Source organism: Acanthamoeba castellanii (genome assembly GCF_000313135.1).
Source record: "Acanthamoeba castellanii str. Neff unplaced genomic scaffold scf7180000084740, whole genome shotgun sequence".
NCBI lineage: Eukaryota > Discosea > Longamoebia > Acanthamoebidae > Acanthamoeba > Acanthamoeba castellanii.
In genome coordinates this window covers 177,166-202,943 of record NW_004457372.1, presented here as the reverse complement: position 1 = coordinate 202,943, position 25,778 = coordinate 177,166, and the positions used below count along the sequence as shown (strand labels likewise).

At 58.1% G+C, this 25,778-nt stretch overlaps 10 protein-coding genes across 10 annotated transcripts; 5 read left to right on the top strand and 5 right to left on the bottom strand.

Moving 5' to 3' along the window:
- Positions 1 to 2: 2 nt before the first annotated feature.
- On the bottom strand, positions 3 to 2,211 carry ACA1_391550 (Ssl1like protein; the record flags this gene model as incomplete). Its single annotated transcript, XM_004336749.1, is given in 10 exon segments — positions 3 to 131; positions 256 to 375; positions 388 to 415; positions 516 to 673; positions 776 to 853; positions 1,024 to 1,123; positions 1,301 to 1,340; positions 1,471 to 1,567; positions 1,674 to 1,830; positions 2,036 to 2,211. The coding sequence occupies 10 exon segments, from the start codon at positions 2,209 to 2,211 to the stop codon at positions 3 to 5; spliced, it is 1,083 nt and encodes a 360-aa protein (XP_004336797.1).
- A 252-nt stretch (positions 2,212 to 2,463) lies between these two features.
- ACA1_391540 (phosphatidylinositol:UDPGlcNAc transferase PIG-A, putative) lies at positions 2,464 to 4,987 on the top strand (the record flags this gene model as incomplete). The annotated part of the gene is made up of 10 exons (XM_004336748.1): positions 2,464 to 2,553; positions 2,769 to 2,834; positions 2,960 to 3,082; positions 3,248 to 3,423; positions 3,587 to 3,702; positions 3,794 to 3,999; positions 4,137 to 4,260; positions 4,377 to 4,560; positions 4,672 to 4,786; positions 4,931 to 4,987. 10 exons carry the CDS (start codon positions 2,464 to 2,466, stop codon positions 4,985 to 4,987), a joined length of 1,257 nt encoding a protein of 418 aa, XP_004336796.1.
- A 471-nt stretch (positions 4,988 to 5,458) lies between these two features.
- ACA1_391530 (uncharacterized protein) lies at positions 5,459 to 7,346 on the top strand (the record flags this gene model as incomplete). The annotated part of the gene is made up of 2 exons (XM_004336747.1): positions 5,459 to 6,223; positions 6,318 to 7,346. 2 exons carry the CDS (start codon positions 5,459 to 5,461, stop codon positions 7,344 to 7,346), a joined length of 1,794 nt encoding a protein of 597 aa, XP_004336795.1.
- Positions 7,347 to 7,489: 143 nt separating this feature from the next.
- On the bottom strand, positions 7,490 to 9,181 carry ACA1_391520 (SNF7 family protein; the record flags this gene model as incomplete). The annotated part of the gene is made up of 6 exons (XM_004336746.1): positions 7,490 to 7,954; positions 8,031 to 8,199; positions 8,302 to 8,432; positions 8,501 to 8,683; positions 8,744 to 8,941; positions 9,050 to 9,181. 6 exons carry the CDS (start codon positions 9,179 to 9,181, stop codon positions 7,490 to 7,492), a joined length of 1,278 nt encoding a protein of 425 aa, XP_004336794.1.
- A 475-nt stretch (positions 9,182 to 9,656) lies between these two features.
- On the top strand, positions 9,657 to 12,174 carry ACA1_391510 (PPR repeat/pentatricopeptide repeat domain containing protein; the record flags this gene model as incomplete). Its single annotated transcript, XM_004336745.1, has 9 exons — positions 9,657 to 9,729; positions 9,805 to 9,918; positions 10,031 to 10,185; positions 10,268 to 10,471; positions 10,540 to 10,734; positions 10,848 to 11,048; positions 11,133 to 11,336; positions 11,407 to 11,469; positions 11,551 to 12,174. Coding segments are annotated over 9 exons (1,833 nt in total), but the record flags the coding sequence as incomplete, so codon positions are not given.
- Positions 12,175 to 12,226: 52 nt separating this feature from the next.
- Positions 12,227 to 13,328, top strand: ACA1_391500 (the record flags this gene model as incomplete). Its single annotated transcript, XM_004336744.1, has 4 exons — positions 12,227 to 12,433; positions 12,533 to 12,862; positions 12,979 to 13,119; positions 13,242 to 13,328. 4 exons carry the CDS (start codon positions 12,227 to 12,229, stop codon positions 13,326 to 13,328), a joined length of 765 nt encoding a protein of 254 aa, XP_004336792.1.
- A 485-nt stretch (positions 13,329 to 13,813) lies between these two features.
- ACA1_391490 (adenylate kinase) lies at positions 13,814 to 14,768 on the top strand (the record flags this gene model as incomplete). Its single annotated transcript, XM_004336743.1, has 3 exons — positions 13,814 to 14,116; positions 14,246 to 14,413; positions 14,571 to 14,768. The coding sequence occupies 3 exons, from the start codon at positions 13,814 to 13,816 to the stop codon at positions 14,766 to 14,768; spliced, it is 669 nt and encodes a 222-aa protein (XP_004336791.1).
- A 925-nt stretch (positions 14,769 to 15,693) lies between these two features.
- On the bottom strand, positions 15,694 to 18,452 carry ACA1_391480 (kelch repeat protein; the record flags this gene model as incomplete). Its single annotated transcript, XM_004336742.1, has 12 exons — positions 15,694 to 15,796; positions 15,924 to 16,017; positions 16,222 to 16,377; positions 16,447 to 16,529; positions 16,678 to 16,766; positions 16,865 to 16,934; positions 17,019 to 17,106; positions 17,234 to 17,383; positions 17,514 to 17,595; positions 17,730 to 17,803; positions 17,953 to 18,065; positions 18,202 to 18,452. The coding sequence occupies 12 exons, from the start codon at positions 18,450 to 18,452 to the stop codon at positions 15,694 to 15,696; spliced, it is 1,353 nt and encodes a 450-aa protein (XP_004336790.1).
- A 482-nt stretch (positions 18,453 to 18,934) lies between these two features.
- On the bottom strand, positions 18,935 to 20,479 carry ACA1_391470 (Hsp20/alpha crystallin superfamily protein; the record flags this gene model as incomplete). Its single annotated transcript, XM_004336741.1, has 1 exon — positions 18,935 to 20,479. The coding sequence occupies one exon, from the start codon at positions 20,477 to 20,479 to the stop codon at positions 18,935 to 18,937; it is 1,545 nt and encodes a 514-aa protein (XP_004336789.1).
- Positions 20,480 to 20,979: 500 nt separating this feature from the next.
- ACA1_391460 (Ubiquitin carboxylterminal hydrolase) lies at positions 20,980 to 25,223 on the bottom strand (the record flags this gene model as incomplete). Its single annotated transcript, XM_004336740.1, has 17 exons — positions 20,980 to 21,320; positions 21,445 to 21,628; positions 21,705 to 21,905; positions 21,980 to 22,169; positions 22,276 to 22,454; positions 22,529 to 22,690; positions 22,777 to 22,922; positions 23,044 to 23,256; positions 23,356 to 23,458; positions 23,575 to 23,769; positions 23,853 to 24,041; positions 24,088 to 24,184; positions 24,259 to 24,352; positions 24,487 to 24,624; positions 24,715 to 24,808; positions 24,876 to 25,038; positions 25,138 to 25,223. 17 exons carry the CDS (start codon positions 25,221 to 25,223, stop codon positions 20,980 to 20,982), a joined length of 2,775 nt encoding a protein of 924 aa, XP_004336788.1.
- Positions 25,224 to 25,778: the final 555 nt, after the last annotated feature.

Below are 25,778 nucleotides of genomic sequence, written 5' to 3'. Positions count from 1 at the left end.
TGTCATGGTCGGACTTCGCAGCCGGCGCAGGTGTGGAGGAGGTCGTGCGCGAACACGTCGCACTCGTAGCAGAAGCTACGGGCGCACCGCGGGCACGCGTAGACTTCGGCGCCACTCGTCGTGGACGACCCCTTCACCCGCCGGCGGCACCCAAAGCACACCACCTCCTCCCTGCTCCCCCCCCACACATCAGCGTGTGCGGTCGTGTCGTGTCGTGTCGTGTCGTGTCGTGTCGTACGTGGGGGCTAAGGGGACGGCTTGGAAGAGGGGCAGGGGGAAGAGGTGGTGGTAGGAGCGGGCCAGGTGGGACGAGGAGACCAGCGTGAGGCCGCACACGGGGCACTCCATCGGCAGCTCGCAGCACTTGGCCCCGCACTGCGGACACACATAGCCCTCCCGCCGCAGACTCTTGTGGCTGGCCGCACACGCCGCACGACACGACACGCACGGGTCAACCCACCGCACACGCCTACCGCACACGCCCGCAGCACGACACGCACAGGGGGAGGGGGTACCAGGAGCAGAAGGAGGGGAAGTGGTCGCGCTTGCGGGTGGGGAAGCCCATGCGGATGAGGGACGAGGCGACCTGCTGGGGCTGCGCGGGCGGCGGCGAGACGTGGGCGAACACCAGCTGCCGGTAGTGGCCCTCGTGCAGCGCCACACCGTACGTGCCCTGTGTACGCACACGCGCCACCGCACATGCACACGCGTGCCGCACACGCCGCAATGTGAGAATCGCACACGCGCGCCGCACAAGCGATGGTGGTGGGCGTACGTCGGTGGACTCGGCCAGGACGCGGCAGATGTGAATCTCGGCCGACAAGCCCACGATCGAACACCGAATGCTGTCTTTCTGTTGTGTGTGTCGTGTGTGTGTCGTGTGTGTGTGTGTCGTGTGTGTGTGTGGTGGTCGTGTGTGTCGTGTGTCGTGTGTGTCGTGTGTGTCGTGTGTGTCGTGTGCGTGTGTCCTGGTGAGCACACGTACGCGTGTCGTGTGTGCGGTCGTGTGTGCGGTGCGTGTACCTTGAGTTTGGAGATGGTGGATTTGATGTCGGTAGGGTCGCACGTGGCCAGCCCTGCGAACAGAACCACGATCTCGCGGCTCCCGTACTTGGGCACGTGACTGCGCCCCCCCTCTCCCATGAGCGTCGTGTCGTGTCGTGCGCGCGTTGTGTGCGCGTGCGTGTCGCGGCGTGTGTCGTGTGTCGTGCGTGTCATGTGTCGTGTGTGTCGTGCGTGCCATAGGGAGGAGTAGGCCTCTTCGATGGCGTTCTGGAGGGAGGCCGATCCGCCCGTCGACGCCTTGTCCTTGAGCACCCCGATGTGTCTCGCCGGATTCCCTGCACGCCCCCCCCCCCGGGTCAACACGACACGCACCGCACACTCACCGCACACACAACACACGCGCACGACACTCACCGCACACACGACACGCGACACGCGATATGACACGACACGACACGCGCGTACCGCCGAGCTCGGAGAGCTTCTCGGCGGCGCCGTCGCGCATGATGACGATGCCCAGCTGTGCGATCGGGTTCTGCTCAAAGTACTCCCTGATGAACGACTGCGTGTGCGTGTGCGTGTGCGTGTGCGGTCAGCCCCGTGCAGTGCGTGCGGTTGCGCGTGTGCGGTGCGTGTCGTGTCGCGTGTGTGCGTGTGCGTGTGCGCACCTCGACGATCTTGAGGGTGACGGCGAGGCGCGAGGGCTTCATGTCGTGGGCGTCGTCCATGGCCTGCGACAGGTCGACCACGAGGAACACGTGCCGCTGCATCCCGCGCCGCACCACCCGCCCACCCGCCCCGCCGCCCAGCTGCTCCCTCTCCGCTCTTGACACGAAAAAAATACAAATACAAATAAATTAAAAAAACAGATAAATGCAAATATCTAAAAACACAATGAAGAAATCTTATTATAAAATTGTGTTAATTTCTAAATAAAATGCAAATAAATAACTAAATATAAAAAATGAATAAGAATAAGATTTATAAATAAGATTTATAAATAAGAAAGAAATGAGGATGGGGGCGGGACCGGCGGAGGCGCTGTTGGGAGTGGAGGAAGGAGTGGGTGTCGAGTGCGCCGGTGGCATCTTCCTGGACCACCTCCCACGTCCGCTCGTAGTCGCGCTCCCACGCCAGCCGCGCACTGCCCTCGTCGCCATCTCCCTCGTCTTCCTCCCACGATCGCCTCTCGTCATCCACCTCCATCTCTCTCTCTCCTTGCTGATCTCTTCAAAGAAATAATTCAAAAAGAATAAAATAAAACCGTTATTTATTTATTTATTTTTATTTGGTGGCACCACAAATCGTCGAATGGAGCTGCCGCGCGAGGGCGGAGAGGAGGAGGGAGGGCATGCGCCAGGCGCTACTTCTGGAAGTGCATCGACGACGCCTCCGCATTCACCGCAATCGGCAGCGTCAGGGCACGTAGCGAGGAGGAAACGATTTTACAACGTGGCCATGTTCTGCGATTTCTTCTACCCCAACATGGGCGGCGTGGAGAACCACCTCTACCAGGTGGCCTCCTGCCTCGTCCTGCGCGGCCACAAAGTACACATCTCTAGTTATTTATTTATATTTTTATTTATTTATCATCTTTATTCTTTATTTTTTTCTATTATCATCTTTTTCATGTGCATGGTGCTGCGTGCGTGTCGTGTGTCGTGTGTCGTGTGTCGTGTGTCGTGTGGCGTGTGTCGTGTGGCGTGTGTCGTGTGGCGTGTGGCGTGTCGTGTGGGCACTCACGGAGCGTCGGGGATGATCAGGTGGTGATTGTGACGCACAGCTATGGCAATCGGGAGGGCGTGCGCTATCTCTCGAGTGGCGTGAAGGTGCGCCCGCACTGCGCAGTGCCTCTTCTCTTGCGTTCTCGCTGACGCCGCACTTCTTGTGCGGTGGTGCGTGTGCGGTGCTGCGTGCGTGCGTGTGTGCGTGTGCGGTGCTGCGTGCCATGTAGGTGTACTACCTGCCGCACATTCCGATCATTCTGCAAAACACGCTGCCCAGCATCCTCCTCACCTTCCCCTACTTCCGCTGCATCCTCCTGCGCGAGCAAATCGACATCGTCCACGCCCATGGCGTATGTATTTCTTTTTCTTTTTCTTTTCTTTTTACACGACACAACACACGACACGACACGACACGACACGACACACACACGACACGACACGACACACACGACACACGACACACGACACACACTAACATACGACACGGCCTGACGTGTGTGACACACGTGTCGCAGGCATTCTCTACGTTTGCGCTCGAGGCGCTGCTGCACTCGGGGGTGATGGGCTACCCATCGGTCTTCACCGACCACTCGCTGTTCGGCTTCGCCGACGCCAGCAGCATCCACATGAACAAGCTCCTCAAGATCGTCTTCTCCAACGTGAGCCACGTCATCTGCGTCTCCAACACCAGGTGCACCACTCCTTTCCTTTCTTTTCTCCTTTCCCCCTTTCATTTCCTCTCTCTCTCTCTCTCTCTCTCTCAAACTGACCCCGTGTGTCGTGTGTCGTGTGTCGTGTGTCGTGTGCGTGGGTCGTGCGCGTGTCGTGTGTCGTGTGTCGTGTGTCGTGTGCAGTAAAGAGAACACGGTACTGCGAGCGCAGATACATCCGTCTGGCGTGTCGGTCATCCCCAACGCCGTGGACAGCTCCGCGTTCGTGCCCGAACCCGCCAATCGCATCTGCGGAAGACGTACGCCACCTAACCCTCTGCGCACGACACAACACGCACCACACACGACACGCACACGACACGACACGACACGACACTCACGTCGGTGCAGTCACGATCGTGGTGATCAGTCGGCTGGTGTATCGAAAGGGAGTGGACCTGTTGGTCGACGTCATCCCCGAGGTCTGCCGGCGGTTTCCCGACGTGCACTGGCTCATCGGCGGCGACGGCCCCAAGCGGCTCGACCTGGAGGAGATGCGGGAGCGGCACCAGCTCCACGACCGCGTCGAGATGCTGGGCAACCTCAAACACGATCGCGTGCGTTCTTTTCTTCATGACACGACACATACGACACGACACGCGCGGGGCTGACATGACACGACACGACACGCGCGGAGCAGGTGCGGGAGGTTCTGACGAGAGGCGACATTTTCCTGAACTGTTCGCTGACGGAGGCCTTCTGTATCGCGATCGTGGAGGCGGCCTCGTGCGGGCTGCTCGTCGTCTCCACCAAGGTCGGCGGCGTGCCCGAGGTGCTGCCGCCCCACATGCTCCGATTGGCCGAGCCCAAGCCCAGCGGTGCGACCCGCACACACCACCGCACACACGCACACGACACGACACGACACGACACGACACGACACGACACGACACGACACGACACGACACGCGCTGACAAAACAACGAAACATCAGAGATTATGGAGGCGCTGGTGGAGGTGATCCCGCTCGCGCGCGGGCGACCGGCCGAGGCGTTCTACGACTTCAACGCCCAGATCGGGAAGATGTACAGCTGGATGAACGTCACCACGCGCACCGAGCGCGTCTACGACTCCATCGCCAACACCCCCATCCGCTCCGCCCTCGACCGCATGAAGAGGTCCGTATCGTGTCGCGTGACGTGCCGTGTGTCGTGTCATGTGTCGCGCGTGTCGTGTCGTGTCGTGTGCCGTGTGTGCCATGACTGAGTTGGGTGGTGGTGGTGGTGCAGGTTGCATGGCACGGGGTGGTGGTGCGGTAAGATCATGGTGACGGGCTGGATCGTGACCTTCCTCCTGTGGATGGTCTTCGAATACTTCTACCCAAGCGCCGAGATCGACATCGCCGTCCCCTTCCCACCGAAGATGACCTCTTCCTCTTCTTCATCATCATCTTCTTCATCATCATCATCTTCATCATCGTCTTCATCACCGCACTCGCCTTCATCGTCGCCATCTCTTCCTTCGCCTTGGATCTCGGTCTACCCCCAGGCCACCGCACCATCGCGATCTGACCCGCGCGCCACCATCAAGACCAAGCACGACTGACCTCCCTTACCCTCCCTTTATTTATTTATTTGTGAATAAAAGAACTGCTTTTTGTTACTTTTGTGTGTTGTGTGTGTTACTTGTTTTTGTTGAACCTGAGATATCAAGAGGATGACAGACCACCCACCAGGATCTGCACAGTGGAGGAGAAACAGCCCACGGCTTGGACAAAACAGGGTTCAGGAAGGCAAGGTGTGTCAGTTTGTGCCTTGTGCTTCTGGTGTGATGGCCATGCCCCATTGGCCCAAGACTGTGGATTCTTGAAATCCACAGAACCAGTTCTGTGTGCGTTGGGGTGGAGTTGCGCCATTGGCCCTCTCACCTGATGTTGGCAATGGCACGCGTTCGCTCCACTCCCCACATCCACCCCACAGTGCTGGGTTGTCACCACACAAGAAGCCAAGGCACAAGCAAGTAGTCAAGAAGGTGAACTAGACAAGAGAAGGAGAAGAAGCGTGTCAGTGGAGTGGAATGGAGAAGAAGAAGACGATCGGTCAGGGCATGGGCCAGATGAGCAAGTCCCTCGGCAAGTGGGACGACGAGGGGCGACGAGACAGGCAGATGGTGGTGGCCCGCGGCCAAGGGACCAGACGAACCACCTTCAAGGACGAAGAAGGCTCAACTTCGCCGCCTTCTGCGGCCGATCGGCGAGGCCGTCTGCGAGCCGAGGAGGAGGAGGCCTCACTGGTGAACGTGGTCAAGGCCTTCGCGGGCAAGACCTCGGAGACGGTGGACAAGTACGAGGAGGCTCGCAAGAAGTCGAAAATCAATCGATTCTTCAAGGGCGTACGAAACATCTTTCCCAAAGGAAAGAAGAAGTCCGACAAGAAGAAGAGCAAGGGCGGCGACGCAGCTTCATCCGATTCGGAGGGAGACGGAGCATCATCCTCTTCATCAAAGAAGCGCTACGCGAAGGAAGAGAAGAGAAAAGAAAGAGAAATTGGTGGAGGGAAATTCCAGGAGAAAGAGAGGAAGAGGAGGGAAGAAGAGGAGCGCAAGCGGCAGAGCGAACTCGAGGACAGGCGCAAGCAACGGAGGGCGAGCGCTGCCGCTGACGAAGAAGATGAGGATGAATCGCGAAACAACAAATCGTCGGAAGGTGAAGAAGACCAGCTCGAGGATAGGCGCCAGATGAGGAAGCAGGAGCATCTCCTCAAGCGGGCTCAGAGCGCCCCCTCCCCGGCCAAGCTCGAGAAGGATGAATCCAGCGACCGCCCCCACAGCATACGCGAAAAGGTAATATTATATTATTTTAGGTGTGATTTTTATTTTTATCTGTTCTATTTTCCTTATTAGGGCTAATTCGAATTTAAATTTGGCCTGCGTGTAGTATCGGGCGAAGCTGGAGGCCAAGAAGGCGGCAGCGCTGGTCGAGCTGAATAAGGAGGAGGCCGAGAAGGAGCAGGCGAGGCAGCGACAGGCGGCCAAGGCCGAGGAGGCCGCCATCGACAGCTTCCTCGAGCGGGCGGCCCAGCGGCGCCGCGGCACCGAGGAGCGCGTGGGCTTCCGCTCCAAGCGCGCCAGTCTCGACCGAGGCCTCTCCGCCCCACTTCAGCCCAGCGGAGAAGAGGATGAAGAAGACGATGAGCACGCCGCACGTCGTCGTCGCTTGGGTCTCGCTACAGCGAAGAAGGAAAATGGAACCAGTTCGACATCGTCCAAGAGGAAGAAGGAGGAGGAGAAGGGCAAGGAGGTGGTACGGACGGCCAGCGCGAGGACCCACAAGAAGGTGGTACCGACCCGAGGCCACAGCGAGCCGCAGACGATGAGCGGCAGCATGGGCGGCCTCGCCACGAGCGCGGCCATCGGCGGCGCCAAGCTGGTCGGCCGCTACGTTCAACAGCGGCTCGTCGACGAAAATGCTGACGTGGACAGGGGCGAAAAAGATGAAGATGAAGATGACGAGGAAGAAGAAGAAGTGGAGAGGGCGCACAGGTGGAAGGACAGGGAGAGGGCGCGTAAGGTCAACGAGCGGATCGAGGAGACGCGACGCCAGCGCCAGGCCCAGGCCCAGGGCCGCCGTCCGAGCCTGGGCAAGTCCTACTCGTGGGCGTCGCCGCGGTCGGGCGACATCCCCGTGCCGCTCAGCTCGCGCGACCGCATGACGGCCGCCATCGAGGGCGCCGCGGCCCGCAACAACAACAACAACGGCTCCGTGGGGTCGACCTCTTCGCGCGCCAGCCCGAGCCGAGCCCACGCCGGCGTCAACGCCAACGGCAACAGTGGCAGCGGCGATCGTACGCTTTGGCACAAGAAGGCGCGGGTCATCCGCGAGCGATCGCAGCGCAACCTGGGCGGCAGCGGCGGTGGCGCGAGCAGGGGCGACGTGCGCACCACCAGCGAACGCAGGCTCAACTGAGACCACGCAGTACAACCTTCGTTTAAAACAAAAAAATGATCAATCAACCTCGATCGGGCTTGCAAAAAGAAAGTATGTACATTCAAAAAGGGAGAGGTTGGGGGACGCCATCATCATCATCTCGCTCGCCACCCCAAGAGCGCTCAGCCGGCAAACTGGAGCGAATCGAGATCGGGCAGGGAGTCGTCCTCGTCATGCTCCTTGGCCTCCTTCACGTTGGCCGGGTCGGGCAGGTGCTGCACCGAGGGCATGCCAGCCAGCAGCGCGGCAAGCGACGCCACCTCCGCGTCCTCCGTCTGCCTGGGCTGCTGCTGGGCCTCGGGCTGCTGCTGTCGGACGGGAGTGGCGGCCGCAGCGGCGACAGGGACGGCAGCGGCGGGGAGAGGAAGCGCTGTGGCGACGAGCTGGGCAAGCTCCTCCTCGAGCTCGGCCTCGTCGACTGAGCTGAGCTGCTCCTGGCCGGAGGAGATGGCGTCGTCGATCTCTCGCTGGTCGAGCAGGGCATCCTGGAGGTCGTCCATGACCTGGTCCACGGCCTCCACGGTCACCCCGGACTCCTCGCGGACTCGCTTGAGCGTATCCACGCCCAGCTTGAATTGGTCGATCATCTGATCGCACGACACGACACGACACGGCCTTAGTTGGATATGGGCTTGAGGCAAAGAGGTGTGGCGCCGATGGTACCTCCTTGTCAGTTTGGGTCTGTTCGATGGTGTGGAGGATCTGGTGAATGTTCTCGATGAACGACAGTCGCTTGTCGAGGACGGACTGCAGCCTCTGCTTGCGCTTGAGTTCCATCATCGCCTTGGGCTTGTTCTTTTTCTTAAGCCAGTTCGTCGCCTTCACTCGACATCTGCGCGTGTAGTGTGCGTCATGTGCGTCGTACGTGCGTGAGTGCGCAAACGAAGGGAGTAGCTTGTCACAGCTCTCGCTCAGTCCAGGCCTGTAGTCGTACCCATCAATGTCCTTGCTGAGTTGGCCCTCTTGTTTCTCCAACGAGCCGAGGGTCTCCTTCAGCTGCAGGATGCCCTTGTCCGCCTCATTGAGCTCCACCTTGCTCTCTCCGGCCTTCGCCAGCTTGACCGCCTGACGAAACGAAAGACGTGACTCTCTCAGACGTGTACGCGCAGTGAGCAAGGCCTAGGCCAGATTACTACCTTCTCTCCTCGGGCGGTCTCAAACAGGGCGGCCTTGCCGTTGGCGTGCATGTAGGTGAGGAGGATCTGCAGGTCCTGCGCGTTGAGGCCCGTGGTGTCGAGCAGCTGCCGCTGGGTGACCAGATGGTCGGCAGCAAACACACCGTCCGCGTGCTTGGACAGCACCTCATCGGCCTTGGCCTGCCGTGTGCGATCGTACGTGTGAGACAACGATAGGGCGAACAATGGGTGGGGGCAGACCTTGAGGAGCGGCAGGAGAACGAGGCGGGCCTTGGGATCGACAGTGGCCGGCTCGGCCTCGGCAGGCGCGACCACCTGACTCCAGCCCCACGAGATGGGCCGCGCCACAAGGTTGCCCCACAGCCACGAGCCCCAGCCCGCCGTCTGGGCCGCCACCTGGCCCTCGGCCACGACCATGCCCTTGCGGTTCATCTCTGCCTGCACGTAGAGACAGTAATGGATAAATTGATGCTTGATTGATGACTCTTTCAAGGAGCTAGCGAAAGTAGTCGCCCAATCGTTCTGTGGAGCCGGGTTCGTTCGTACCACGATGCTGTCCAGGCCAGCTGGAAAGTAGCCATCGCACTTGAGGCTCGACTTCAATTGATCGATTGTGAAGGAGAGGGAGTTGGTGTGCCGCATGGCGGAAGGCAGCACCCGCTCGGACCAGAAGTTCATCAATGAGTCCCATCTGTGCGGGTCTAGCTCTCGAGACAAGGGCAGAGGCGCGAAGAACTCCCGCATCGCTGATTCATCGTTCCATTCTTTGACCTCCTCGCGAAGAAATGCATCGAGACTCATTCTCTACTCCTTCCCTTGCGGTTTTGTGCCTGATCGATCACCGGGCGTAGTTGGTGTAGATTAACCGTTGCTTCGTTGCAGGCACTTCCCGCCTTTTTTCGCTCGTTTCAAAATCTCCCAATAATTTCGAAACTTAGAATACAAAGCAGAACAGAAGATGAGGGCTGCGGGGGCGATGCCGCGTGCCGGCTTGCGCTGCTGGTCGGCGCCAGGAGGGGCAGCAGGCCGGACATCCGCTCGGTGGACGCCCTCGGCATGCAGTCGTTTGCCGTCCACGCTGATTACCACCACACCCGCTCCGGCACTCCTTCGATTTCCGCCTGACGCGCTGCTCGCCAGAACCACCCGCAGGGGGTTGACCGCCTCGGCCGCCACCAGCGAAGTGTCTCGACCAGCGCACAGACCTCCGCGTCCCGCCTGGACAGGTGCCCAATTATTGATTTAAATTCTATTTATATTTATTAACATTTAAATTGTTGATTGCGTTTTACGTGTGACAGGCTCGGTGGAGGACCTCGTGGCAGAGGTGAGAGCGCTGGACAACGCTCAACCGTCCATGCCCGCCGTGGCATCGATCCTACGACGCATGCAGAGCCTGCACGACCAGGGCAAGGGTACAAACACTACTCGCCCGTGTGTAGTGCTACACGTGGTAACGAGCTGTGATCCACGCACGCACACATGCACGCACACACGCACGCACACACCACGCACGACACACACCAGATGTGGGCGTGGCTCTGGACGCGTTGAAGGAGGAGCTCAGCCGAGCCGGCCAGTGCCACCCGTTCATATGCAGCGCCCTCATCGCCCTCCTGGGCAAGCTCCAGCGTACCGACGCCGCGCTCGACCTCGTGACCCGCATGACCCAGCAGGGCTACGTACGTAGAAAGCCGGGGCTCACCGTCACTACCAAAGCTCACTCCGTGTGTTGTGGGCCGTGTCGTGTGTCGTGTGTCGCAGGTGCCCGACGTGTTTGTGCTGACCGCGCTGGTGAGCGCGCTGGGCCGGGCCGGGGAGGTGGGCAAGGCGCAGTACTTCTTCAACGAGATCCAGCGATTGGGCATGACGCCCACCCTTCATAGCTACAACTCCATGATCATGGCCTTTGCGCGTGCCGGGCGCATAGACAAGGTGCGCGATATGCTCGAGGTCATGAAGCATAAGGTACCATATATGTCACTTCACACACGACACACACGACACACACGTTTAATCATATGACGACGCAATAGGGAATAGAGCCCGACGTACGGACCTACACGGAGATCATCAACAACAGCTGCAAGGCGGGCCGGGTGGCGGAGGCGTATCAGACGTTCATTGAGATGCAGGACGTGGGCGTGCAGCCCGACCTCAAGGTCTACTCGGCGCTCATCGCCGGATTCTCTCATGTGGGCGACCACCTGAAGGCCCAACAACTGAAAGAGGTAACTTCCTTTACTGTCCTTTTTATTTTTAATTCTTTTCATTTATGATTACTGGTTATTCATATTTATTTTTTTCATCTTTATCTCTTACGTAATTAAATTGTAAAACAAAGGAAATGGAAGCGCTGGGGCTGGAGGCGTCGATGATCACCTACAGTGGCATGCTGTCGGGGCTGGCGCGCAACCGACAGCTGACGGAGATGGAGCGGGTGATCGAGGCCATGAAGAAGCGCAACATGGTGCCCAACGCCAGGGCCCTTGGTGATCTCATCAACCGAATGTCGGACACCATGCCCATGGACCAGGCCTTCAATGTACGTGCCCGGCAGCCACCTAGTTCGGCACTTGTCGCGCCGCATTCTCAACACGACACATGACACGACTCACGCGACACACAGATGGCACAAGCGCTTGTCCAGAAGAAGGTGGAGGCCAATGCGGATGTGTGGCATGCGCTGCTGCGCGTGTGCGCTAAGGCGGACGATGTGGAGAAGGGCATCAGGATACTCGACGTGATGCGCAGTCACTCGCCGGAGCTGGTGAGTGCAAGCAGCTACTGCGTGCTTATCGACACATTCGCCAAAGCCGGCCGCGTCAGCCGGGTACGCACATCACGACACGACACACGACACACGACACGCAATGCATGCGTGGACTCACGCTTTGTGTTAGGGAGCAACGCTGTTGGCACACATGCGGAAGCACAAGATCAAACCGGATGTCTCCATCTACAACGTACCACCTTCATCATCATCATCATCATCATCATCATCTCTGCAAGTGACCACTGACGCCATGTGTTGTGTGCGTTGGCAGGTCTTCATAGAAGGCGCCATGCGAGAGACGGGCTACAGCAAAGCCCTGCAGGTGTTCGAGTTGATGAAGGCCGAGGGCGTGCGGCCCTCCCACACGACCTTCTCGATACTCATCGATGCTGCCGGGCACGCCGGCCGGCCCGAGGAGGCCGAGGCCCACTTTGCCGCAATGGGCACGAGCCCGCGGCCCGACACCAACAACTACAACTCGCTCATCGAGGCCCTCGCGCGCAACGGCCAGCTCGACAAGGCCGAGCGCGTGCTCGACAGCCTGCTGCGCCACACCCACACCACCGACAACCGCGGCAGCACCGACGATCACGTGGGCCTCGCACGACCCACGGCCAAGTCGTTCAGCTCGCTGCTGGGCTTCTGCCTGGAGCGGAAGGACGTGGTGCGGGCGCGGCGGCTGGCCGAGAAGATGAGGCGGGCCAGCGTGGCGCCCGACGCCATCGCCCAGCGCCAGCTCGATCAGATCCCAGCAGAGCAGCACCATCATCACCACCAGCACCAGCCACAACGCCAGCCCAACACAGCCGACATCAACAGCAAGCGGCCCTCGCCTCGACCACAACACACGCACCCGCCACGGCGCTACACGAATCCAAAAAATGAAAGCAAATAAGAAATAAAAAAACAAAACTAATCAATATTCAATTCAATAATCGAACGCAAAGATGTACAGAGAGCTGAGCACGATTTTGAACTGGCCGGAGCCACACTTCCCCACGGGCAAGTTTATTCTCATTCGGGACTCGTTGGAGGCCGATGGCGCTGTGCTGCTGCCCCATTTCGTTTTCGGATATCTCAAGGCCAACAAGCGAGCCCTTTTGGTGGGATTGGAGCAGAGCTTCTTTCACTACTCGGGCGTTGGCCGCAAGCTGGTGCCCTCTCAAATCATCAAAATACTAATAATCAATTCCAATAACAAATAAATAATAAATAATAAATAATAAATAATAATGTTTATTTGTTATTTACAGGCGTGCAACTTGAAGGCGGCGCAGACGAAGCAGCAGTTCATGTACATCAATGCCCTCTCGACTCCCTACGACTGGTCCGCTCCTTCTACTTCATCAGCGCCGGCGGTGGCGGCAACGCCAGGACTGGACAGCTGGAGCCTGGGCGAGAACGAGGACGCCGCCTTCAAGTCGCTCTACCACAAGGTGAAGGCCTTCGTCGAGTCGAGCGAAGCGATGGACGAGGTGTGCATCGTCATCGACAACCTCAGCGTGCTGCTGGAGACCTGCCAACGGCCGGCCCTCGTGCTCGACCTCGTCCACTACCTCCAAGCCTTCATCCGACGAACCGAAGTAGCGCCGCTCCTTTCTTCTTACTCATCTCGCCTTGGTGAAGAATGTCCTCAATGTGTATGTGTGCGGTGTGTGCGGTGTGTGCGTGCGTGTGTGTGTGTGTGTGTGTGAAACAGAATCGAGCGAGCTTGGTGGTGTTGGTGCATGGCGATGTAGAAGACGATCAGAAGCTGGTGAAGGCGCTGGAGCATCGAGCAGACATCATCATGTCAGCTTCTGGTCTTCCTAGCGGCTACTCCAAGGAAGTCAACGGACAGGTACCGCACACGCATACACAACCGCACACGCACACACATACAACCGCACACGCACACGCATCACCGTTTCTTCCTTTTCTCTTGATTGCTACACCAGTACTGATGCGACACTACGCGTGCAGTTGCTCGTACACGGTAACGGTGTCCCACAATCTAAGCTGTTGCATTTCAAGTCTCACGACAACACGGTCCGCTTCATGTCCAAGTAGATCAATAAGAAGAAGAAGAAGAACAAGCACATCATCAAGTCCCTGAGCATTCCTGTTGTTGTGCGTGTCGTGCGAGTGCTGAATCGTGTCGCGGGCCTAACGTGGTCGGCGTCGGCAGGACCAAAAGTCCGGACTGTTCGTTTTTTCTGTTGATCGTTTTTTCTCTTCTTTTCGTGTTGTGGAATCCTCACAGAGCCATCATCTCATGTATGCATCCCTCCTGGCCCCTTTTCCTGCCCATCTGCCGCCGCCAGCGCTGAATCTTCATCAATTCAACAACGGCGCGGCTCGTGCCACTCAAATCTGCCAATGATCAATTTTCAATGACGTGAAATTTTGCCGGATTGATCTTGCGAAAGAATCAGCCCACATCATCTTCCTTCATCGTGCCTCGGCATGCTCGAACATTTCGCTAATGGCAACAATCATTCCGTGCCTGCGTTCATGCATGCAGACACGCGCTTCGTTCAGTCGAATAGATCAACATGCAGTCCTCCAAGCCTCTTCGCTTCGTTTTCCTGGGTCCTCCCGGCAGCGGTAAGGGCACGCAGGCCGATCTCCTGAAGAAGCAGCACACCGTGTGCCATCTCTCCACTGGCGATATGCTCCGCGCTGCCGTGGCCGAGGGCAACGAAATCGGCAGGCAGGCCAAGGAGGTCATGGCTGCCGGCAAGCTCGTGTCGGACGAGATCATGGTCAATCTGATCAAGGATAACCTCACCAAGCCTGAGTGCAAGGATGGCTTCATCCTCGATGGCTTCCCTCGCACCGTCGTCCAGGCCGAGAAGGTACCTCTTCCCCCTTCATGCAGCAATGTACATTTTTGTTTTTCTACACGCATATTGAAGGTGAATGGAATGGGCCAGACTTTCAATTGATCCACAAATTCTCTCTTGCACGTGCCCACCATCGTGCAGCTGGATGAGATGCTGGAGAAGAGCAACTCCAAGCTCACTGCCGCTCTCGAGTTCGAGATCGACGACGAGATCGTGCTCGACCGTCTCGGTGGCCGGTACGTGCACCCCGCCTCCGGCCGATCGTACCACGTCAAGTACGCGCCCCCCAAGGTCGCCGGCAAGGACGACGTACGTCTCTTCCTTCATCATCATCATCCGTTCTTCTTCTACTTCTTCTACTTCTTCGTCTTCTTCTTGTTGTTGTTACTTCCCTCCAGCTGGCAACCCGCTCACCGCACTCGCACGCATCGCCGCACACGCACGCGCATCGCCGCACACGCAACAGATCACTGGCGAGCCCTTGATCCAGCGCAGCGACGACAACCCCGAGACGATCAAGAGGCGTCTGGCCAGCTTCCACAAGGACACCGTGCCCGTGGCGGCCTACTACAAGAAGCAGGGTATCCTCGAGAAGCTCGACGCCAAGAGGAAGCCCCAGGAGGTCCACGCCAGGGTGCAGAAGATCATCGAGACGCGTCTTTGACGCGCCGACGTCGACCCTGCTGCCCTTACTCCCCACCATCACCACCTCCACTACCTCGACCACCTCCGTCGTGCCCACGATCGGTCTCCCCTCCGACTCTCGTCAACTCCTCCCTAAGCTCTGAGCTCTCTTCTCTCTCTTCAATCATCTTCAACATCCAACCCCCCCTCCCTCCCTCCCTCTCTGATCGACTGGATCGTCGGCGATCAGCTGAAGAAGAAGACACTTTTCCCATCAACCACCAACCACCAGAGGCGCTTGTGGTGTGTTATTTCATTTTTATTATTATTCTGTGTGTCGTGTCATGTGTGCGGTCGGGCGACTAGTAGCCGACTCGTCGGCGGCGGCCGCCAAAGAGTCGGGCGGGCAGAGTTACGACGCGGACGACGGCGTGGGTGATTCCACGGAGGACGGGGCTCACGATGGGGATGTGCATGCTGTTGGGGGTTCTGTGTTGTGTGCACTCAATTGAAGAAGAAGAACAGATCAGCAAGCTGGTGGTGGGTGAAGGTTGCCAGGTGAGTTGGGTGGGTGGTTTTTTTACCTGGAGGTTGTTGTGTGGTTGAAGGACCTCAGTTGGTGCTCTCTTGTTCTTGATGGGTTGTTGTTGTTGTGGCAGTGTCGTTTCGGTGTTTGTTTTATGTGTGGAAGGAACAACTCCGACTGGGAGTTTCTCTTTCAAATTTTTGGGTTTGCTGGTGGATTTCTGGCAGATGAAATCTGGGTCAGGTCTTGACCCTGCCAGAGCTCATTCGCCATTGGCAGGTCGAACTAGAACTCTACTAAAAGTTGATGATCTTCCTTTTTGAGGTCAACGGGAGTTGTGTTGGCCAGATGTTCCATGCTGAGCATTTATTAGATTTATTAGAATGCAACTTGATCATCTCAAACTTGGTTGAGATTGTACAGAAAATATGAAATGCACTCACATGTGCGCGGACGATACCGCTGGCTCCGGGTGCTTGGCGAAGGCCACCTTGTCGAACCTGAGCTCCCAGAAGTCCACAGCTGAGTAGAGCGAACCGCCACTGTACCTGAGGTTTAAAAAAGAACAGTCTCAACACTCACCCAGAAACCACACGACACGCACGCGACACGCACGACACGCACGCGACACGCGACACGCCGGACACAGTGACACGCGGGAGGGAGTACCCGCCATAGAGCAGACATGTGTCGCCGACGACGTTGGCGACGCCCATGTCCCTCGGGACCCGGGAAGTGCCCCTTGACCTGGGGCTCCTCCGCTCTGGCCCAAGTCAAGCTGACTGAACACCACAAGAAAGAAAAACGACACACATCAGAACCACACGCGTGTTGTGTCGTGTCGTGTCGTGTCGTGTCGTGTTGTGTCGTGTTGTGTCGTTGGTCGTGTCGTGTCGTTGGTCGTGTCGTGTTGTTGGTCGTGTCGTGTTGTGTCGTGTCGCACGTGGCAATGAGACGGTGTGCGTACTTGTGTCGAGCATGTAGAGCTCGTTGGTGACGGCTACGTCGTTCAGGCTCTGCCCACCGAACACGCAGAGGTGGCAGCCCGCCACGAAGAGGAACGGGTACGAGCACACCGGCGGGGTCTGCAGCGCGCTGGGCAGGTGGGTCCATTGTCGCGCCCCTTTGACCCAACAGCGCCTCAGTAAGTGGTCCGCCATGTCGAGTTGACCGCGGGGGCGGGGAGTTGTACGAGTGTCGTAGATGCAGAGTTCGTTGAGCTTGGTGTGCCAACCGTCATCAACCGACCACACGCCTCCGCCGAACAGGAACACCCTGAGAATCGGCGCGCGCGGTGAGTCGTCGCACGACACGCACACACACACGACACGACACGCACACGCACACGACACACACGACACGACACACGACACACACACGACACGACACGACACGACACAAACTAACAACAATGCGTGCGCACCTCTGACCGAGCGATACCATGCGATGGCCCACGCGCGGGGACGGACACTTGAACCTCGTGTCCAGGCGGGTCCACGTCATCGTCTCCGTCTGTACATGGCCCACGCGCCGCCCGCATGCGAGGCGTCAACACAGCTCATGGGGGGGAGGGGTAGAGAGAGGTCTCCCCCGCGAAGGGGGCTACATACGTCGAATTCATGGAAGTCGCCCAGGATCGTGTAGTGGCCCTGCAGGTTGGCCGATCCGCCGAACACGTACCTAATAAGGGGTGGCCAGAAGGGGGGGGTGAGTGACGTCAGCACCTGTCTTAACACGGGGGGGCTATAGAGGTCACCGGTGTACATTTTGTTGCCGACGGCGGCGGCCGAGTGGTTGGAGCGAGGCGGCGGCTCCTCGCCGTGGACCTTGGGGTACGTCCAGGTCAGCGCCTCTGCGTGTGTGGAATGACAGATATGCCAAGCGTGAGCCTAGCAAGGCAGCACATTCCACACACATGCACGTGTGGCGTGTGTGGCGTGCGTGGCGTGTGTGGCGTGCGTGGCGTGCGTGGCGTGTACCGGTGTCGAACAGGGCGAGGCCGAAGAAGGAGCCGATCCCGTCGTAGCCGCCGTAGACCCATATCTTGGTGCCGATCGCCACCGCCGTGTGCCGCGCAAAGTTGGGCACCGCTCCGCTCACCAGCTCCACCCTCTCGAACGAGCCCTTATCTGCATACGCCCCCCCCCCACCAATCACCACCATCACCACCACCATCCACATCACCACCGTCATTATCATCATCATTCACGCTTCGCACGAGCTTGCTGCTGGTGGTTGGGTGGAAAAGAGGTTTCGAACCAACGTCGTAGGCCCAGATTTCGTTGAGGCGAGGCACGTCGGGCGACGTCTGGCCGCCGATGTAGTAGATCTTCCTGCCCACCTGAGCCCGGCCGCACAATGCCAACCGAGACACGACCACACACAGTGGAGGCAGAAGCGCACGCACACGGTTCGATCAGTGCCCTAACGTTGTTTCTCTCTCTCACTATTTACGGTGGAGATCGAAGGCGGTACCACGGTGCCGGTGTGGGTGTAGCGCGACACGGGCGCTTCTCCGATCTTGGCCTTGGTCTTCCATTCCATGGCCCCTGCACCCACACGTTTCGTTTGGTTTTGTTATGTTTCGTTTTCGTTTTCGTTTTTGTTTTCGGTTTCGTTTTCTGATCTTGTGATTTGATTAAAATAAGTAATTTCCTCAATGAGGAAAGAGGAAGAGGGGAAGAAGAGGGAGAGAGACCTTCGCGGAAGAGGGCGAGCTTCTCTTTGACGAAGCAGCGCCACGGGACGTCGATGCCCGCCGACTGACGCAAGCCGCGCCCGCGCACCCCCCACCTGCCCTTCACCACCGCTCTACAAAAAAAAGAGATAAACAAATATATATTTGTTATATCAATAAAATCCACATTACAACCAATTAAAATAAATATTAATTGTAGTAATATACTATTATGAATATATGGAAGATAACTTATAATTAATAATTTACCTCCAGTAGTGGTCGTCGAGGTAAATGGAGTAGAGGCGGTGGCAGGCGGCGAAGGCGTTGGAGGCGTCGGCCAGGCTCGAGAGCGAGGCCAGCACCCGCACCAGCAGCTCGTCCGGCAGCGCCAACAGGTCGAGCAGCCGCCGTTGGAAGTGGGCGGCCGTAGCCACGCCCCCCTCTTCTTCCCCGCTTCCTCTTCCGCCTTCAGCAAGTACCTCGACCAGTTCTCCGCCCCAGGCCTCCGTGTAGTCCATCACGTCCACCTCTCCGCCTCCCACAACAACAAGGGGGTGGTCTTTTTCTTCTCCTTCCGGTGGTGTCGAGTCCATGGCTTTCTTCTTTGTACCTTCTAGCTCCTCCTTCTCCTTCTTCTTCTTCGGCTGGCTCCTCTCCTGCTACGGTGACGGCGGCAACAAGGGGGGGTAAGATGACCTCCAGCGGAGTGTGCCCCCGGGACCTGGGATTGACGTCCACGTCAGCGTGACAACGCCGATTAAAACACGTTCTGCGGAAAGTGCGACGGAATGGCTTGCGGAGTGGGCACCCCACCTTCCGAGCTCCACACGTGGCCACGACCGACATGTTTGGCAAACACGCTGCGCAACACACCCATTAGTAGTAATTAATGATCATTTTGATTGATGATAATTATATTTATTATTTATTATTTACTCTATTACTTGTTTATTTTTATACACAGGTTGCATCTCAACGCCCGCTTTTGCTCGCTCGCTTCTCAATGGGCCTCGCCTTCGCCGATGAAGATGCTGCGCTCGCCCTGTGTCGTGGGCGCGTAGCCCTCCTCCTGGGGCTTCTCCTGCTGCTGCTGCTCCTCGAGGAGGGTGGCCTTGCTCTCGATGGTCTCCCCTGCAGGCTTCGCCTCTTGCTCCTCCTTCTTCTCGAGCTGCGGCGGCTGAACCTCGACGCGCTCCTTCTCCTCCTCCTTGGTCGGCTCGATCGGCACCTCCTTCTCGGCCTGGAGCTGCGGCGGCTGCTGAGCCTCCACGCGCTCCTCCTCCTTCGCCTCCACCTGCGGCTGCTCCATCTGCGGTTGTTGCGGCGGCTGAGCCTCTACGCGCTCCTTCTCCTCCTCCTCCTTCGTCTTCTCGACCTGCGGCTGCTCGGCGGTCGTGGCCTCCTCGGGGGTCTTGATCTCGATGGTCTCCTGCTTGCCCTCCTCAGCAGGCCTCGCCTCTTCCTCCTCCTTCTCGAGCTGCGGCGGCTGAACCTCGACGCGCTCCTCCTTCTTTTCGACCTGCGGCTGCTCGGCGGTTGTGGTCTCCTCCGGTGTCTTGATCTCGATGGTCTCCTGCTTGCCCTCCTCGGTAGGCTTCGCCTCTTCCTCCTTCTTCTCAAGCGGCGGCAGCTGAGGCTCTACGCGCTCCGCCTCCTTCACCTCCTCCTTCTCGACCAGCGGCGGCTGCTCCATCTTCTCCTCCTTCTTCTCTTCCTCCTTCGCCTCCATCTTCTTCTCCTCTTCCTTCTTCTCGAACGGGGGCTGCTCCACTTCCTCCTTCTTCTCGAGCTGCGGCTGCTCCATCTTCTCCTCTTTCTTCTCCTCCTCCTTCGCCTCCATCTTCTCCTCTTCCTTCTTCTCGAACTGCTGCGGCGGCGGCTGGGCCTCTACGCGCTCCTCCTCCTGCTTCTCCTCTTCGGCCCTCTTCTTCTCGACCTTGGGCTGCTGCTCGACCTGCAGCGCCTGCGGCTGCGGCTGCGGCTTGGCCACGAGGCCTCCGCCCTCCTTGATGTCGATGGTCTGCCGCTTGGCGCCGCGCTCCCGGGTCGGCTTCGGGATGACCACCTCGAGCACGCCGTTCGCGTAGTCGGCCCGGATCTGGCGGGCCTCGACGCCCGCCGGGAGCAGCAGCGTGCGGTAGAAGTCGCCCTCGAACCGCTCGCGACGGACCCACCTCTCCTCCTCCATCTTCTTCTTCTCCTTCTTCTCCTCCATCTCCTCCATCTTCTCGGCGGCGGGCCGGGTGCGCTTGTGTCCCTCGAGCACGAGCCGGTTGTCGCCGGTCACGCTCAGCTTGATGTCGTCGAGGTTGCAGCCGGGCAGCTCGGCGTGGATCACGATCGACTGTTCGGTCTCCCACACGTCGAGGTTCGGCGACCACCTCGCCCTCGCCCTGGTGGCGGTGGTCAGCTGGGGCGCGCCGGTGATAGTCGCCACGGGCGCGGCGGTCGTGGTGGCGGTGAAGGCGCTCATGAGGCGGTCCATCTGCCTCTGCATGTCGAGCAGGTCTGCGAACGGGTCGGTGAATCCTAAGAGTGTAGACATGTCGCTCTCTCTCTGTGTAGGCTTGAAGCTGTTGTTGCGGTGGTGGTGGTGGTGTAGTGACCTGTTGTGGTGGTGGTGGTGGTGTAGTGGTTAGCTGGTGGTGGTTGATCGCGTGCGCGAGTGCAGGGGCGAGCTTGGTATTTATACCTGGGGTGGAGGGAAACTCGGGCAGGATTCGAGCCAGGAGCCGGCGGATGGCGGTCGACCCGTCGCGTGGGCCAGGATTGATGAGCCGAATGGTTCCGGCGTCGGGCAGTTGACGAGGATATCAAGGCGCCGCCAATCGAAAATAACCAGAAAATTACCATGGAACACAGAATACAGAAATCCAATAAATATTTATATCAAATATTCTCAGTATTAGAGAAATTATTCCTAAAATCCCAGTAATTGGAATAAATTAAGTATATTCAGCAAGTACACGTGACGAAGAACAAGATGAGAGAAGTGAGGGGACGGAGGGGGGAAGAGGGGAGTGGGCAGGCACCCAAAGGACTCGTCTAGGCGATGTAGTGCGACGCGTGCGAGGATGCTGATGATGACGATGACGTGGCCGACGTGGAGGTCGACGTGGCAGCAGCGCCAGACTGCGGGTCGGCAGCGGGGTTGGTGGCGGCGGCGGGCGGCCGCTCGGGCGGGATGGGCATGTGGGTGAGCCACAGGTGGGGCGCCTGCTCCTGGAGCGCGGTGAGGTGCTCGTGCTGTCGCCGCGCCACGCCCTCCCACTTCTCCGTCTCGCCGCGGCCATAGTCGGGCAGGCTGAGCGGGGTCGGATCCAACTGCTTCACCGCAAAGGCCGGCGCCAGCAGCGTGCCCACCGCCTGGTTGAGCCGGTTGTAGCCTTGATACGCAACGCACGACACACAACGACACACAACGACACACACGACACAACGACACACACGACGTCAATCGAACACGTCACCTTCAATGGGGAGGCGGAGTGGAGTGGTTGCGCGGCCTACCTTCGTCGGTGATGGGGAAAGCGCGGCTGTTGTACCAGCCGGTGATCTCACTCTTGAGCTGGACGAAGAACGGGTCGGCCCTGTCGAGGAGCTGAACGGCGTACAGGGTGGACCGGTTGAGCAGGGGCAGCGCGTCCACGTAGTTACCCGTCACGAGCTTCTGCTTGGCCTCCTCCGCCATTCTCTGCGATGGAAAAAAACGAGTGAGTGAATGTGAGTGTGGCGAGCCGCGTGAATGGGCGTGGGCGGAGGCTGTGTACGTGAAGGCAGAACTTGATGCTGCACATGATCTGGGTGGCCCGCTTCACCTCCATGTGCTCCACCTGGTTGTCGGCGACCAGGGCGAGCTTGAAGGCGTTCATGGCCTGGTCGTGCCTGCGCTCGAGGAAGAAGTTGAGTCCGGCCGTGTAGAGCTGGGCCGTCTTCCTGAAGTCCTGGAACTCTTTCCTCAGCACGTCCGCCTGCCCGTGCCCAGAACATATCAGTTACTGACCGTGCGTGGTGTTGACGTGGTGGATGGTCGTGATGGACGTACGGCATTGTCAAAGACGCTGGCGATGGCGAGCTGGGTGTTATCCTCGCCGATGAGGTCGGACACCTTCTTGTAGTAGCTCGAGTCCATGTCCTTCTCGAGACCCTTCTCGAAGGTTTGGACGTAGACGTCCTTGATGATCTCGTTCCTGGCCATGTCCTCCATGCCGATGGCGGTCAAGAATGCGTAGAAGCTGCGCCGCACCCACCCAAAAGAACAAGAAAACGAAAAAGAAAGGAAAGGAAAAAGTTTAGTTCGGCAAAAATCATCGATGGTGAGAGAAAGAGAAGGTGGCGCACCTCTTGATCCTGAGGTCCTTCACGTTGGCGGTGTAGATGGCGTCCTCGGTGTACTGCTTGGCTTCGGCCAGCTTGTTCTCGTAGGTGTTCTTGAACTGGGTCACCTTGTCCTCCGACGCACTCATGTTGAACTTCTCCACCGTCTCCAGGAACTTGACGTTGTCGGCCTCGATCTCATCCTGCGCGCGCACGCAACCGCACGGTGTCAGGCCCAACACGCAATACTGAAGCCGAGTGCGAATTGTAGCTCTACCTTGATGGTCTTGGTGCTGAGGTACTGGCCATCGGTCTCGGCGTCGGGCAGGAAGGCCTCCTGGATGGCCTTCAAGGTGTCCGTCTCCACGTAGATCAGGAAATAGCCCGTAGCAGTGCCAGACCCACCGATCGCGTCGGCGAACACAGTTGCTGCGTCGGCCTTCACAAAATAAAGCAATAAATGAGCAATTAGCGTGAAAAAAAGGGGAAGACTCTTCCAGGTATGCGGCTGGCAAGCAACAATACCTCGGTGACCAGGATGTCGTTGAACTTGAGCCACTCCTTCTCTTCCTCCTTGTCGATCATTTCGAGCTCCTGGGTAGCCGCGGCGCCCTCGGTAGGCTCGGTGTCGGCTGTGACCTCTTGCATGGGCTCCTTGTCCTTCGCCTTGGCTGCTTCGTCCACGCAACCCATCAACAAACGTTAGTTGTCTAAAATCAACTTAAAGAAATGATAATCATCCAACTTGTGGTAAATGTAGTAGCAACATAAAGCTGCACGGTGGTGGCGTACAATCCTCAGTCTGACCCGGGGCAGCGGTAGGAGCAGGGGCAGCGGCGGCAGGCCTCTTCCTCTTGCCGGCACGGATGTAGGCCCAGTAGTGCCCGCTGCCGGCCACACCGGCGTGGATCCACACGGCAAAGAGCGAGTAGGAGGCCTTGCGAGGGAACTGATCGTAGGCTCCCGCAATCTTGGTGCGGTATACCTGCGCCTCCTCCTGAAGCTCTGTATATCGTTGGTGTGTGTGTGTGTGTGTGTGTGAAAGTGAGGTTCGCCCAGTCGCATACACACAGACAAGACTTTTTTTTTAAGATTTGTGCGTACGTTTGAGCTTGTCTGTTTCGAGCTTGTAGAAGGTGTTGAGCAATTGAATGGAGGCCGCGAGGCCGTCGTCGCCCTCCTTCTCGCTCAGGTAGTCCGCCGCACTCTGGAGAGCTTCGGGCAGCCCATGCGAACGACCCTATCATTATTACACAGAGCAGTCAGCATGAGCTTGTGAACCCCTGACGAGTATCTAGGAGGCTGCCTCCAAGAAGTACGTACCTTATAGTTGGTGATGGCCTTGATGTTCTTGTCCAGTACGTTCAGGTCAGATCGCCACTGGGTCACCACCCTCCTCACCTGGGTCGTCTGCTCTCGCTGCTCGAGGAAATATCGGTCCATGAACACCTCCGGGTCGAAGCGCAACGGCGTGTTGAGCTTCCGGTACGAGCCGCTCGCCACGTCGAACTTGACTCGCTGCACATGGGACCCATATCACTAGACTATCAGTCTCAACCGCAACGCAACGCAACGTGCACACGCTTAAGCGGCGAACGAACGTTTTGCTGGAGCATGAGCACGGGAGGCAGCTTCTTGAACCACCTGGACTGCTCGGCGACTGTCGCGTGGCCCTTTTCGGTCGTGTAGTTCACGGCATCCACCATGTAGCTGTCGAGCGCCTCGTAAAGATCCTTCTCCTCCTCCACCACCGGCAAAATCTGATCATAGAAGTTGGCCGGTATTAGAATCTGCAAAGCAAACAACAACCGCTGGCACTTATGAGGGGAGTGGTACCAGATGTGCCACGACGACGCCGTCCTGGGTCGTCTCAATGGGCGAACCGTCGGCTTCGTGCGCGTTCAGGTACTCTACAGCCAGGCCTTGGAACATGCTGTTGTTGTAGCCAACGAGAGGTCATGATTAGTCCTTGTATTCTAGAGATATACCACGCTCACTTCAACGTACTTCTTGATCATTTCAGAGTTGTTCTTGGAGTTGGTGAGCTTGGAGGTGAGGTCCAGGCCTTCGGCGATTCTCTCCAGGAAGAGCTCGTTGAACTCTGTGTCGTGTGTGTTGTGTGTGTGTGTGTGTTGTGTGTGTGTGTGTGTGAGAGAGAGAGAGAGAGAGCCAACGGGGTAAGTATGAGCGTGTGGCCCGATCTACATGGTTGTGTGAGTGGGCGAGAAACGGTACCGCTCACGTCCTCTTGGTTGCCGATATTTACAGGGGTGCCGTTGCGATCCAGGATCTTCTTGAGAAGCGCCGAAGGGTCGACCCACTTCTGGTTGGTGAACAGGAAGTAGGCAAAGATCCGCTGCAGCTCCTTCATGACTGACCCAACACAATTTGTTGCGATGTGTGAGAGGTGACCACTAAGGAGTGGGCAGGAGGACGGTTGGTTAGTGTGTGAATCGTGCGTACAGTCGACCGTGGCAGCCTTGTCGGTCTTCTTGGCGGCTTCGTCAGCTGGGAACGACAGAATGGCTTGTCGCAGGCTCGGAATGTAAAAATACGTCTGTGCGCCTTGTGGTTAGGACCCCAACAGCCACACACTTTAAAGGAAGCACGCGTGAGCCAGGTACCTGCAGCAGTGAGTTGAAGTAGCAGGTGTTGCCGACGTTACGGAGTCCGACGGGCAGCCCTCCCTCACGCTTGCGGTGGTTGGGATTGTTGGACACGAGGCTCACCGCGTCGGAACCGACTCCGCTCTCCAACAGCGAACGTTCGACCGCCTGCTGGATTTGCCTGAAGGTGCGATGACAGACGAAGGGGTGAGCAGAGCTGGCCGACGTGGTCGCCCTGAGCCTGAGCAGGCACGTTCACACTAGAGTGTGCAACCCGTACATTTCATCGGCAGAGAGGCCGAAGCCCGTCTGATCTACCTCCATCTGGTTGGCGCTCTTCAAGCTGGCCGCCAGGGCGAGCTGCATCTCGCGCTCTTCCTTGGCTGTCCTCGCACACGTACAACGTGAGCAAGACACTCCCATGGAGTAAAAAAAGAGAGCCAGTACGCACTCAAGGGCTCAGGGCCTGAACCGCCGAACTCTTGCTTGCTGAGCGCCAGCGCTTTGGCAAGGTCATCGTCCACATCGTTGGCCTTGCCTCTACATGAAGTGAATATAAATATAAATTATAAATCAAATATAAATGTTGTTAATCTTGTTGAAGGGTTCGCTGTGGCAGGATGCACGTACGCTGGTGTGCCTGCGGCCTGTTGCAAGGCGCTTGTGAGGATGTCCTGGGTCAATCCGACGGGCACGTGTGGGTTGGCAGCACCACCAGCTGGTTGGTTCACTGACGTTGGTGGCTTACTCGGTGGCTCCTGCCACGAACCTTGAATCTTGCTCCACTCTTCGATCGCACGTGCGATGTCGCCATTTGCCCTCTGATGAGAGCAAACAATGAGCCACACTGGAATAATCCGTAAAAAAAGAGGAAAAAAAAATAACGGGAGCAGACTTACCCTAAGGCACTCGACAGCGCCA